Here is a 14432-nt window from a genome sequence, read left to right on the forward strand (position 1 = left end):
CAGAAAAGTTTTTAAATGAAGGCTGCGCATAGGCTCTGCTGTGCAATACTGAGGTACTACAACTCCCAGCCACCACGGAGTTAAATGCACACGGTCACAGGTTGACCTAAGAAGAACCGTTGCGGTTCTTGTAGACAGGATTCTACACTACCACTATCCCTGCCTGACCAATACTGCCCCTATACTCAAGTACAGACTGCAGCCTGAGAACGCTACAGCCTGCACGCCCGATATACATTAAAAAAAAAAGTGCAAAACTGCTCACAGCAGCCACAACAGTAATGCACTACGTGAGCTAAGAAGGACCGTTGTGGTTCTTGAAGACGCTAACACTGTCCCTATAGCAGCAGCAGCACTTTCCCTGATCTCTCTTAGCATGTGTCTGTGGCGAGCCGCAGCCGGGGCAGATTTTAATACTCTGGTGTCACCTGATCTCCCCAGCCACTCACTGCAGGGGGGTGGGATAGGGCTGGAACGTCACAGGAGGAAGTTGTAATGCCTTCCCTGTGTTTCTATTGGCCAGAAAAGAGCGCAAATTTCTCAGGGAAGGAAATGTAATTGAGTCGAGTGCCGCGTGGTGCTCGTCTCGAGTAACGAGCGTCTCGAACACCTTAATACTCGAACGAGTATCAAGCTCGGACGAGTACGCTCACTCATCTCTAATCAGGAACACGATAAAAATAACAATAAATTACAATTTCTCTAGGACTTCATTAAGAAATTTGGAGCAAAAGTATAAAGTCTGAAAATCCAGGACATTTCTTTTGACTTTAAACGTGAGAATAACCTTGACTTTACATATTTCATTGGGGTGACACAGAGTTTTGTCTCGTATCTGTCGAGGACATGTAAAAAATATCGAGAAGCACTATCTTTTATATATCCGTTAGAAATGATAAAATGTGTTCTTAAAGCATTTACAGTTCTTCCGATATACTTGAGGCCACAGGGGGCTCAACAAGATAAATGACATCGCTTACTCCACAGTTTAAAAACTGCCATAATTTAATTGGGTCCTGATCCGGGTTTATAGGAATCTCCTTTCTTCCATGTTGCACATACAGACAGCAGTTGCACCTTTACAAGCCACATCTAAGGAGCCTATGAAGGGTTTCAGAAATGTGTTTTTCAAAGTAGGTAGATTAATGTGAGAACACAAAGTGTTAAGGAATCGGGATACTGGAAGTCCCTGAAAACCGCCCGCAACCCCTGTCCCTACCTACTTGCGCCTGGGCTAAGCCCCAGGGTGACAACTGGGCGATGGTCCCTACACTCACTAGGGAAGTGGGACATGGGGACAGACAACAGACAGACACTGGAACAAACGAAACACCCAGGCAAGCCAAGCTATCCAGGTCGGCAACAGGAGGGTACGCAGTACAAAGGGTCAGGCAAAGGCAAGTTGCGTCCAGAAAGCAGAGAATCAAAACGGGAGTCAAATACAAGGAAACACAGGTACAGCGGGAAGACCACACTAACACTGGCAAGGTCAGGAGCGCATAGACGTTTAAATGCTGGGTGACAGGACCGGAGATGTGGGCACGGAGGACCCGCGAGCCGCGGATCCTGATACAAAGTTGCAAGGATGTTTTTAGGGTCCTTTTTGTGGAAAGCAACTTTAGGGTTATCTGGGGTATCGTTAAGTAAAAAGGGGTCTCCTTTTAGGATTCCACATTGCTTAAAAAGCATGTTTTTTATAGAAGTAAAAAAGAAAAACTATCCCGCGCCTTGGCAGAAAACCAATCTTTTTTTATTCTTTAAAACAACGCGTTTCAACACAATATGTGTCTTTTTCAAGTTCATACAGACATTTTCATATATGCTGCCTTATATAGTGTGGAATAACATGTATGTGTGGCTCACTCCCCAATTATCTAGGGGTGTGGTTTTTTGTTTTTTTTTTCAATTAGGGTACTTTATTGTTCCCTTGTCTGTCCACGGAGCTCTTTTGGAATGCATTGCATTCCATAGATTTTTTTTTTTTTTTCATTAACCTTTATTGTTTTCGTTTTAATTGTCTCTCCTATTCACACCATAATCCAGTTCTGTTTTTAAAAATTTTTCATATAAAATTATTATCTAGGATTACTATCTATTCATTTTACTATATTCTACATAAAAACTTTTTATTTTTTATTGTGTATTTTTTATAATTTTTTTTATCTAATTCCCATGTAAGTGCATTTATTTTGTTAAAATTTCTCCAGTACTTCATTTAATCCTTCTGGCATTAAGGTGTTCAGATGGTAGATCCAGTACATTTCTTTTCTTCTCAGTTTCATTATTGAGTTTTGTTTTATGGTTTCTAACGGAATTAGTTTTAATTTTTCACTGTTTTTATTGTGTTTTTCTTGGAAATGTTTAGATATACTGTGTTTTTCGTACCCCCTTTTTATGTTATATCGATGTTGATTAATCCTTATATTCAGGCTATTAGTGGTTCTTCCAACATCCCCCCAGTAGACCTATAATATCAGGAATAAATTCAGTAACTAGCCGCTTAGCGGAATATATAGACAAAATCTTACAAAAATATGTCATTAGCCTCCCTACTTATATTAAAGACTCCAGCCAAATAATAGATACTATACAAAAAATTGAATGGAAAGAAGAATACACGTGGTGCTCACTTGATGTAGAATCGTTGTACACAAGTATACCACACGAATTAGGGGTAGAAGCAATTGAGTGGTTCATAAACAATGACCCACTCATGCCACAGTCTCAAAAAAAAGCATTTATTAAAATTCATAATCTTTGCATTAAAAAATAATTATTTTTCTTTTTTTAAAAATTTTTATTTTCAGACAACCGGAACAGCGATGGGGAGCAAATTTGCTCCGACATTCGCTAATCTATATATGGGACAATTCGAGGCCGAAAATTCAAAAATAATAATATAGTATACCATGGTCGTTACATTGACGACATACTAATAATCTGGAAAGGTTCAAAACTAGAACTAGAAAATTTCATCATTAATATCAATAAAAACGAAAAAAATCTAAAATTCACGTCCACCATTAACAATAAAGAAATAATTTTCTTAGATCTAGTTTTATACATTAAAAATAATATCATAAATACAAAAACTCATTTTAAAAAGGTAAACAAAAACAGTTATCTACAATACAACAGCTGCCATCACAAAAAATGGAAAAACAACATACCTTACAGTCAATTACGACGAGTTTACAGAAACTGCAGTGAAAAAGATATCTTTGAAAATCAAGCAAAAAACATAATTCACCGTTTAAAAAAAAAAAAAAATTACCCAAAGCAATTACTAAAAGATGCTTATCAAAAAACCAAAAAAAGTGAAAAAACAATAAACAAAATAAACATAAAACAAAACACCTACAGCAATAATATTTTTATTACAAAATTTAGTACAGACCACAATTACATAAAAAATATCATACAAAAAAACTGGTCCCTTTTAAAAAATGACCCCTATCTCGGTAAAACACTAGAAAAAAACCCTAGAATTATTTTTAGAAAAAATAGAACGATAGGTAATAGTTTAGCTCCATCAAATCCTCTAAATAAAAAAGAAAAAAACAATCCATTTAAAGAGAAAAATAAAACAATAACAGGTGGTTTCAAATGTAACAGCAAGAAATGTAAATGCTGTACACATATATGTCATAAACAAAACTATGTACAAAAAGGTGAGGAAAAAATAGAAAAAATGACATGTAAAAGTAAAAATATCCTCTATCTATTAGAATGCCCTTGCGGCTTGCGTTATGTTGGAAGAACCACTAATAGCCTGAATATAAGGATTAATCAACATCGATATAACATAAAAAGGGGGTACGAAAAACACAGTATATCTAAACATTTCCAAGAAAAACACAATAAAAACAGTGAAAAATTAAAACTAATTCCGTTAGAAACCATAAAACAAAACTCAATAATGAAACTGAGAAGAAAAGAAATGTACTGGATCTACCATCTGAACACCTTAATGCCAGAAGGATTAAATGAAGTACTGGAGAAATTTTAACAAAATAAATGCACTTACATGGGAATTAGATAAAAAAAATTATAAAAAATACACAATAAAAAATAAAAAGTTTTTATGTAGAATATAGTAAAATGAATAGATAGTAATCCTAGATAATAATTTTATATGAAAAATTTTTAAAAACAGAACTGGATTATGGTGTGAATAGGAGAGACAATTAAAACGAAAACAATAAAGGTTAATGAAAAAAAAAAAAAAATCTATGGAATGCAATGCATTCCAAAAGAGCTCCGTGGACAGACAAGGGAACAATAAAGTACCCTAATTGAAAAAAAAAACAAAAAACCACACCCCTAGATAATTGGGGAGTGAGCCACACATACATGTTATTCCACACTATATAAGGCAGCATATATGAAAATGTCTGTATGAACTTGAAAAAGACACATATTGTGTTGAAACGCGTTGTTTTAAAGAATAAAAAAAGATTGGTTTTCTGCCAAGGCGCGGGATAGTTTTTCTTTTTTACTTTTATACTAAGTTATCCAGCCCGACCGTGCTTGCAAACACGGTGAAAGGATATCCCTGGACGCCACTCCAAAAAAGAAACATGGAGAAGCAAGAAACCTGCTGAAGGCTAACGTGGACAACAGGTGCAGAGGGGTTAACTCCTTCACCACCGGATTAACCCTTCTGGCACCGGGTAAGTCCACCTTTCATTTAGCTACAAAAGCATTTTTAAACTGCAAGTGAGGCGCATTTTAAAGTACATTTTCTATGTTTTTTATAGAGGCATGCTGGGAGTTGTAGCGGGGAATGAACAGAGTTTTCAAACTAAAGTCATTTTTCTTCGGAATCATGTCTTTTCTATTTTTGTCACCATGGTGATCTTCTTCCAGGACTTTTGTATATGCCGATGCAATACATGTTTTAGGATACCCCTTATTCTTAAATCTTGTTTTCCTGATTTTGGCCTGTTCACTGTGCGTTCGGGTAGAAGAACAGTTTCTCTTAATCCATTTAAACAGTTCATACTGGATATTAGTTTTCCAGTTCTTCGCTGCAAGAGTTTCGGTAACTATTTAAATCAATGGGCTTAAAATGGGGTTTAGTTTGGATGTTACCTTTAGGAATAAATAATTCCAAGTCTAAGAAGGCCGCACTAACAGGGTTCATAGTACCAGAAAACCCAAGGTCAGTTGTTTTTATTCAAATTAACAATAAAAGATGTTAAATCCTCCAAGTCCCCATTCCTGGTCAATAAGATATCGTCAATAAATCCCCTAAAAAATACAATGCAGGAATCATTAAAATTACTTTCTTCAGATGCACCCAGAAAAAGGTTGGCATAGCCGGGTGCAAACTTGGTAAATAAAAAGTTTTTGTTGGTGCGGTGTTAAAAAATCTCCACTCAGAAAGTGTTCAACTGCCTTAATCCCTAGATCATTTGGGATATTAGAGTAGAGAGACTTAAAGGGGTTGTCCCGCGCCGAAACGGGTTTTTTTTTTTTTTCAACCCCCCCCCCCCCCCCATTCGGCGCGAGACAAGGACGTAAAAAAAAAACCACTCAGCGCTTACCTTAATCCCCGCGCTCCGGTGACTTCCATACTTACCGGCTGAAGATGGCCGCCGGGATCCTCTTCCTCCGTGGACCGCAGCTCTTCTGTGCGGTCCATTGCCGATTCCAGCCTCTTGATTGGCTGGAATCGGCACGTGACGGGGCGGAGCTACACGGAGCTACACGGAGCCCCATTGAAGAAAGCAGAAGACCCGGACTGCGCAAGCGCGTCTAATTTGGCTATTCAACCATTTTAGACGGCGAAAATTAGGCGGGCTCCATGGAGACGAGGACGCCAGCAGCGGAGCAGGTAAGTGAAAAACTTTTTATAACTTCTGTATGGCTCATAATTAATGCACAATGTACATTACAAAGTGCATTAATATGGCCATACAGAAGTGTATAGACCCACTTGCTGCCGCAGGACAACCCCTTTAAGGTCTAGTGTGCATCATATATAGGAGTCTTGCCAAGGGACTGGGTTGATCAGGGTAATTAGGTGCCCTGTATCTTTACCCCTTAGTGACCAGTTGAGAAAAGTAGAAGTGGAGAGGAGCTGCTACCATTAAAAAAAATGTCCTTTATTGAATAGAAAGCATACAGCTCACAGGTCCGCGCTGAACGTATTTCGGCTACGATAGCCTTTGTCAACAGCTCTGAGGTATGAGATACGCAAAACATTTATAGACAGAATACAAATTAAAGTCAAAAAAGCAATACCTGTGTGTGCTAGCTTGTGAAGAGGGGAACGGCTGGGGAATGGTGTGGTGGGTGTGTTCAGAAGTTAATTGCATCACGTTATGACTAGCAAGCAGAGGTTTGTTACGAAAAAGGTAAAACAGACAGAAGGAAAGGCAAATAATTACAATAAAGTAACTGTATTACACGTATCTACATGGAGATTATATGATGGGTTTATGGTAACTGATTATCTGACTCTGCTCCTTATACAATACATTTTTCCTCTCCTATATACTTTTCAATCATAATACAATTACTTTACTATAATTATTTGCCTTTCCTTCTGTCTGTTTTAACTCTTTTGTAACAAACCTCTGCTTGCTAGTCATAATTTAGCCAATTAGAGCAATCTCTTGCTGGGAGGCGGGGTGTGTTTTCTGGAATGTCTAGAACAAATTAATTGGATTTACATTGATTGCTATGGAAACAATTACCTCGACTTTCATTGGTTTCATGTTTGGCTGATTGCTTTCAGACGGATTACCAACAAATCTAGAGATTTAACTGTAATTGGTTTTGCAGTGACCGACTGACCCGATTTAAAAAAAATAATTGCCAAATTGAGACTCCCTCTTCCAACCTTCATTAAAATCAAAGGCAGCAAAAATCGGGTTCTCTAATTTGGCCTTCAAAATGTCCCTGGAACAACAGTGGAGGTGGTGGTGGCCCAGTGGGCAGCACTGCTGATGGAAATCTAGATCTCCAGCACTGCAGGGCAGCCGCACAGCACCAGCACACCCGTCCCCTCTCCTCTAAGTAGGAAGTTAATAATTTGGCAATTTTTGCAAAAATTAGATCAGGATGATCCAATCCAATTTAGCAAAACTGGACCCAATTTTATCGCCCAGCCAATCACGATGATTAACACAAGTTATAAAGAGCATTCCTAAATCACAGTGTGTGCCTGTCAGCTCTGCCCACTATCAGCTGGGCTGAGTGGTAATTAGGGGATGTTTACACATAGCGGCTCACACAGTTCTCCCTCTCACCTCGCACTTCCTTGCACTGCAGCGTACCCCTTCATTCGGCGGTCTCTAGTGGGCGCAGCGCCGCTGGTCAGGTGATGCAGCATTTCCGCTATGTGTAAATGTACCCTCAATGTGCAGAATGCTTTCCCTGGATGCGAATACTCTTCAGTGGTGTGAGGGCCCATTCACACCGGCGTTTAGGGCTTCTGTCACAATTCTGTTTTAAGAGCAGAGAAACAAATTGAAAATGTAAATAAAAGTTCCCTTTTTTTCTCCTTGATTTCAATTGGTTTTCAAAAAACGGAAAGCTTTCTATCTGCTTCTGTTTCGTTGGTTTCTTTTTTCCCCACTGGAACAAGTAATGCCGTCTGCAGCGCTATTTGTTAATTTTTAAAAAATGTAAACCTAATGATATGGAGGTAACATCGATTTTTTCCGTTTGTTTTCCTTTAATTTGAAAACCCAATAAAATCAATAAGAAAAAAATGGAAATGATTATTTCCATTTTAATTTCACTTTTCCGCTCCAAAAATGAAAGAGAAACAGAATTGTGGCTGAAGCCCTAAATGCAGGTGTGAATGGGCCCTAAATGGGATTTCATATAGTTTTGTCATTACATATGGACTTGTCAAAGGTTTCTGTACACTGGGGGTCTGAGTGCCGAGACCCCAACCCATCACTAGAACAAGTCAGCTAAAGATCTCATCAGTGCTGTCCCTGCTATCTGGCTGAAGACGGGCTCAATATAAAGACTAAGGCCCATCCTCAGCGAACCAGCAGTGACAGCGCTGGGATGAGGCTTCAGCTGCTTCATTCTAGCAATCAGTGGGGTCTCAGCATCTGCACCCCCAGCGATCAAACCTTTTTGCGTGTCCCTATGATGTGTCAGTAATTTTTAGAAAACGCACTTCTTTATGTGACATAAATGTGAGACCTTATAAATGGATTCCTAAAACTTATCTCTCCTCTGTTTTATATTTAGAACGATGGAGATTCATGTTATTCTAGTGACCTGTGTAATAGCGGGTGTTGCTTCAGGAGTACCTCTCGCGAGGCAGCTGCTGAATGTGGACCAAAACGCCACCCTCAGGAATGTCTCGGCCCGGTGAGTACCTGTCACCAGCTGCTGTCCTGGTTTCTCCTCCACATATTCAGTATAAGGTCTCATTCACACAGGCTTTGAATTGTTACATTTTACACCATATATTTCCTATATGGATTTCACAGCTTAATGCTTAAAACAACAAAATGAAAAAATGAAAAACTTGAGCTTCTTCTATCAAGAAAGGCACAGGATGGCGCTATGCCCCAGAACAATGCCCGGGGAACACTTCATGGCCTATGTTCTAGCTGTGGCTAACGCTCTAACTTGGCATCTGGGACACAGACTGGATCTATCATACATGACACATGGATGTAAAAGTTTTGTTTAGTAGTTTAAAACACAAAAAGCAAATAAAATAAGAGAGTGTTCACTGCTGAGCGGTGGAGAGAGTAAGTAAGTACAGGGCCGGATCGGGGGCCCAATGGGGAGGCCCTACATAACAGGGATCAGGAGTAGATCATCTTCTACACCTATATCTTCTTGTAGCCTCGACAACCGCAGGGATAACCCGCAGAAACGCGTAGCGGACGAATCAATAAATTATTTAAAGTTATTCACGGACATTGTGTCCTCTATTTCTGCTGGAACCGACGAGCGCCGGGGAAATTTTTCCATTTGACACGAGAGGTATGCAAACAGCCTGTCACGGCTGTAAACTCCAGAGACTCTCTCCGGTAATCGGATCCGGGACTCCAGAGACGTTACAAGCCAACTTGGATATAAGGTGCCGGTCAATCTCCTGGACAGGAGTTTTGGCCGAGCACCAGGTGAGTACTTAAAAGTAACTCACATTCTTTTGAAAATCGTTGTGTGTGAGTAGGCGCTGATTTTTGTTTTCTTGTATTAAGTAGGATTTAACATACAAACATACCCCCCCCCCCTTTCTTGTTCCCATGGTCACTTCTGAAGAGATTGTAACCCTGTAAATTCACCCCAATCGCACTTATCATCAGGCCATGTTTCTGTTATTTCTACTATGTCTTAATTTTCATCAGACATTCTCGCTTAACACTCACCCACTTTACTAATAAATAACCCCCCATATAGCTTCTAATATCACCATATGGGGACTAAATAACCCCCATATAGCTTCTAATATCACCATATGGGGACTAAATAACCCCCATATAGCTTCTAATATCACCATATCGGGACTAAATAACCCCTCATATAGCTTCTAATATCACGGGGACTAAATAACCCCCCATATAGCTTCTAATATCACCATATGGGGACTAAATAACCCCCCATATAGCTTCTAATATCACCATATGGAGACTAAATAACCCCACATATAGTTTCGGAGTGACCTCCCATATAGCTTCCACTATCACCATATGGGGACTAAATAACCCCCCATATAGCTTCCAATATCACTATATGGGGACGAAATAATCTCCCATATAGCTTCCAATATCACCATATGGGGACTGAATAATGCCCCATATAGCTTCTAATATCACCATATGGGGACTAAATAACCCCCATATAGCTTCTAATATCACCATATGGGGACTAAATAACCCCCATATAGCTTCCAATATCACCATATGGGGACTAAATAACCCCACATATAGTTTCGGAGTGACCTCCCATATAGCTTCCAATATCACCATATGGGGACGAAATAATCTCCCATATAGCTTCCAATATCACCATATGGGGACTAAATAACCCCCCATATAGCTTCCAATATAACCATATGGGGACGAAATAATCTCTCATATAGCTTCTAATATCACCATATGGGGACTAAATAACCCCACATATAGTTTCGGAGTGACCTCCCATATAGCTTCCAATATCACCATATGGGGACTAAATAACCCCCCATATAGCTTCCAATATAACCATATGGGGACGAAATAATCTCCCATATAGCTTCCAATATCACCATATGGGGACTAAATAACCCGCCATATAGCTTCCAATATCACCATATGGGGACTAAATAACCCCCCATATAGCTTCCAATATCACCATATGGGGACGAAATAATCTCCCATATAGCTTCCAATATCACCATATGGGGACTAAATAACCCCCCATATAGCTTCCAATATCACCATATGGGGACGAAATAATCTCCCATATAGCTTCTAATATCACCATATGGGGATAAAATAATCTCCCATATAGCTTCTAATATCACCGGGACTAAATAACCCCCATATAGCTCCTAATATCACCATATGGGGAATAAATAACCCCCATATAGCTTCTAATATCACCATATGGGGACAAAATAATCTCCCATATAGCTTCTAATATCACCGGGACTAAATAACCCCCATATAGCTTCTAATATCACCATATGGGGACTAAATAACCCCCCATATAGCTTCTAATGTCACCATATGGAGACTAAATAACCCCCATATAGCTTCTAATATCACCATATGGGGACTAAATAACCCCCATATAGCTTCTAATATCACCATATTGGATCTAAATGACCCCCCATATAGCTTCTAATATCACCATATGGGGACTAAATAACCCCCATATAGAGCTGTCAAGACAACATGAAATGCACTGTTAGTAAAGATTTCCTTTACTTCTACACACAGTACCATATGGCGCCATACTCTCTGCGCTCCTTAGGACCATCCACCCATGTAGCACCGCCATCTCTCATCGGAGTCCGGCCCCCGAGTATTTCTGTTATGTTTTACAATGGCGGAGGAGCAGCTGGAGGGAAGCATTACTCCATGACCCCCATATACAGGCATCTCTCCTCCAATCCCATTATGTTATAACTATGCACCGAATGCCCCTCTATTAGAGACCCCCATCTAGTAACAGTAGAGCTATAAGCCCTGACAAAATAATCCGGGTGCCGTTCTCATACAGCTCTTAGTGGGGTTTCTCATGGGCGGTAAAATCGCACGATTTCAGTCCAACGTGGAGGGAGTAAAATAGCAGAATTATGAAATCAATGATTCTCAATGGTTTCCCTCATATTGGGAAGGTTTTCACTCTGCGATGTTGCATTTAAAAAATATATTTCTTGTTTTTTTCAATCTCCCGTGTTTCCCTATGGAGCCTCCTTTTTATTGCATCGCAAAGCACAAAACTGTTATTTTTATGCGATGTGTTTTTAACATTAAAAGGTACTATTGACTTTTGCGCTATAAAAAATCGCCACAAAGCCCGTGTGATCGCGCCTTATTCCTGTTTACGGAGGCGTTGTTCCCAACAGAACCTCTATAGGGAAAGAAGTCCATAACACTAAATGATAGAGGTCTAAGTGTGCGCTCAGACGGATGCTTGTGAGGTATCCCATGTAGTAATCAGCGAGTGGCGGCATACATGGAGCTCGGCAAAGACCAAGGCCGCCGAATCGGCGCAATTTTAGTGGAGGAATAAAGATAGTTTTAATATTTGCGCCATTCATGCTGCCACTCGCTGATCACCGCATTGGATGACCCCTACAGAGGTTCGGGGTTCTGTCCTCCTGCTGGCTTTTGCATACTTTTATTATTGCCTCAGCCTATTTGGCATTTACGCTTTTGGTGTGCTGCAGACCTTGCTACATATATTGGTAGGATGTTTGTGAGTTGTGTGTGAGAATCTAGGGCCCAACTCGCAGCGGACCGCACGCGGATGTACGTCCATGTGATGTCTGAGCGGCGGGTAGTGGACATTACATATCCTGCTCATCCATGACACGGACCGGAACAGGACAGGATCCACGTGAAATAACACTCATGTGAAGAGCCTGATTGTCATATATGGGTCCGTGTGCCGTGAAATACACGGACAGCACAGATGGGGAACAACCGCCTGAACTGTCCCTAACAGCCTCTCCTTCCGGTGTGAAGTAATAATTGTGGCCGATCTCAGGAAGGAGAACAACGAGACAAAGAGAATTCCAATCACATCACATTTATGTCTCTCTTTTATATTTAGGACAATGGAGATTTCTGTTCTCTAAGTGCAGAATGTGACAGTGGGTGTTGTCGTAGGACATCCACAGAGTTCCGTGTTCCTACAAATAAATGTGAACCAAAAGCAGCAAAAAATGCGACCTGTAACCCTCTGGTGAGTATCTGTAAGCGGCTGATGTATTCGCTTCTCCCTTCGTTGTGCCCAGAATTCCCGGGTGCCGCTCCCATCACATGGGCGCCCCATCCGTGTGTTGTGTGATGTGCAGGCACCACAGATTACATGTCCTGTTCTCATGTGACACGTAAATAGAACATGTGGTGATTCTTCAGCCCCCACTCCTAATAGCACAAATACGGTTATTTCTCTTCATTGTCGGTTTTACTAAATATTTGCATCGCCCACAAAATAAGCCTCCTGCAGCCTCTTATCTCCGAGCTCTACATTCAGTGGTTCCTCTGTTACTCCTCCTGGCAGTGTATGAATACCTACACACTCAGGTACTTGTACCCGCAGCAGTGAGGTGACAGGAGCCTCTACTACAAATTACCACAATCTTTGTCGCCCCCTAAAACCTCGTGTTCCGTCTCTACAAGCTGCGCGGCCAAAACCTGCGCTGAGGAGCCGCGATATTATTCACACGGAGGAGGTTAATGCTCAAGTGTGAAACGGACAGAATTTGGACAAAACTTGGAGCAATCAGGGCCCATTCACACCGCCGTATCCCCTGTCCGCACAACACGGCTGATCTGCATGGGTGGAGTCAGATGTAGATATGTGATGCGGATGTCCTGCTGTCACCCCGATTTACAGACCAAAATCACCAGGAAAGAGCGTTTTTTAAACTTGTTGCAAGGAAGTGCGGAAAAAATGACATCAGTTCATCTTTCTTGCGTTTTGTTTTTTTGCGCATTTGGAAACCACAGTGAATACAGACGCAATATGCAAGCAAAGAAACGCGCAAAAACATCCAACATACACGAGAGGAAACAACGGTGCGCTCTTCATGGACTAATACTGCGCGCGCCGCGTGAGTCCTTAAAGGCGATGAGTTTATTTATGTGCGTTTTTTTATATTCATTTTAACAGATTGAATGTCTTATTTTTTGATTCTATGTAACAAAAAGAAAGTCCCCCAGCACCCCTCCGTATGCACAAAAAAGAGGCCACGGAAGAGATGTGATGCAACAGCCACTTAAGGGACCTCGGATCCTTAGTCCCCAGCGTAGTACATCCAGTGGAGAAGCAAATGGCAGCATCAATGGTGGAGCGAAGGAATATAAAGTGTTATTGCTCCATACAGCAGGCGACGCTCCGACTTTAGCAGTCTTTATCAAGTCTTTATTTTTTGATTCTCGGACCAGAATCGCACATTAAAATCAATGAATGTATTTAAAATAAACGCCCCTGTACGGCGAGGGAGTAACTTCTGTTTTATTTACGCACCCATTGAATTTAATGGGAGGTTTAAATGACATCATCTTGACCGCCTTCCGTTTTTTTCTCCCCCATAAAAAACACTGATTGCAATCAGATGACATTTGTGCGTTAAAAACACAAACTCTGATGTAAGACGCCCCACAGCGACATCAGTCCGTCTACATGGACTAAAGACTAGCGGATGTGGTTAGGAGTCACAAGTGTCTTCATTAACCCTATCATCTCTTTCTTCAGATTAATAATGGGCTCTACCCGGATTACTGCCCGTGTGCGAGAGGACTTACATGTCAGTTGGATCGGAACGACCGTTACTTCTGCAAGTAGCCAAACAGCAAATAACTAAGTCTAAGATGAGAAAGTATCCGCCTGTATCTACACGGATCTACAAGAAGTTGTGAATCTTATGGAAATAAAGCTTTTACAACTTCCTGATATGTTTTGTCTTTCTTCACTGATTTCAAAATCTCTGCTTGCTGTCAGTTAATGAAAACATTGACATTCAGAGGCTGAGAAGCCGTCCTCTTGTCTGGCTCACACAGCAGCAGTTTGTTACAATGTAGCAGCCAGGAGTCTAGAACAGGAGTAATAGGAGGACTGCTGATGTATGGAGCTCATAGAGGAGTCTATAAAGGGCTTATCCAGACGGACTAATTCTCACATCCGTGTGCTCTGCGTGTTTACAACTGACTTCATACTTACATTACACTGACCTGTTACAGTCAATGTGACTGCAGACAGGTAGGATTTATTATGCTGTTCTC

General features: G+C 40.7%; 1 protein-coding gene across 1 annotated transcript in view; it reads left to right on the plus strand.

The window, feature by feature from the left end:
- The window catches only part of LOC136614164 (leucine-rich colipase-like protein 1), a 212129-nt gene extending 198026 nt beyond the window's left edge, over positions 1-14103 (plus strand). The window contains exons 3-5 of the mRNA XM_066594103.1: positions 8221-8343; positions 12256-12387; positions 13906-14103. Coding sequence (XP_066450200.1) covers positions 8221-8343; positions 12256-12387; positions 13906-13995 — 345 coding nt within the window. The 3' untranslated portion in view covers positions 13996-14103. The remainder of the gene's footprint in view (positions 1-8220; positions 8344-12255; positions 12388-13905) is intronic.
- The last annotated feature ends 329 nt before the right edge of the window (positions 14104-14432 follow it).

Source organism: Eleutherodactylus coqui, chromosome 1 (genome assembly GCF_035609145.1).
Source record: "Eleutherodactylus coqui strain aEleCoq1 chromosome 1, aEleCoq1.hap1, whole genome shotgun sequence".
NCBI classification, from domain to species: Eukaryota; Metazoa; Chordata; class Amphibia; order Anura; family Eleutherodactylidae; genus Eleutherodactylus; species Eleutherodactylus coqui.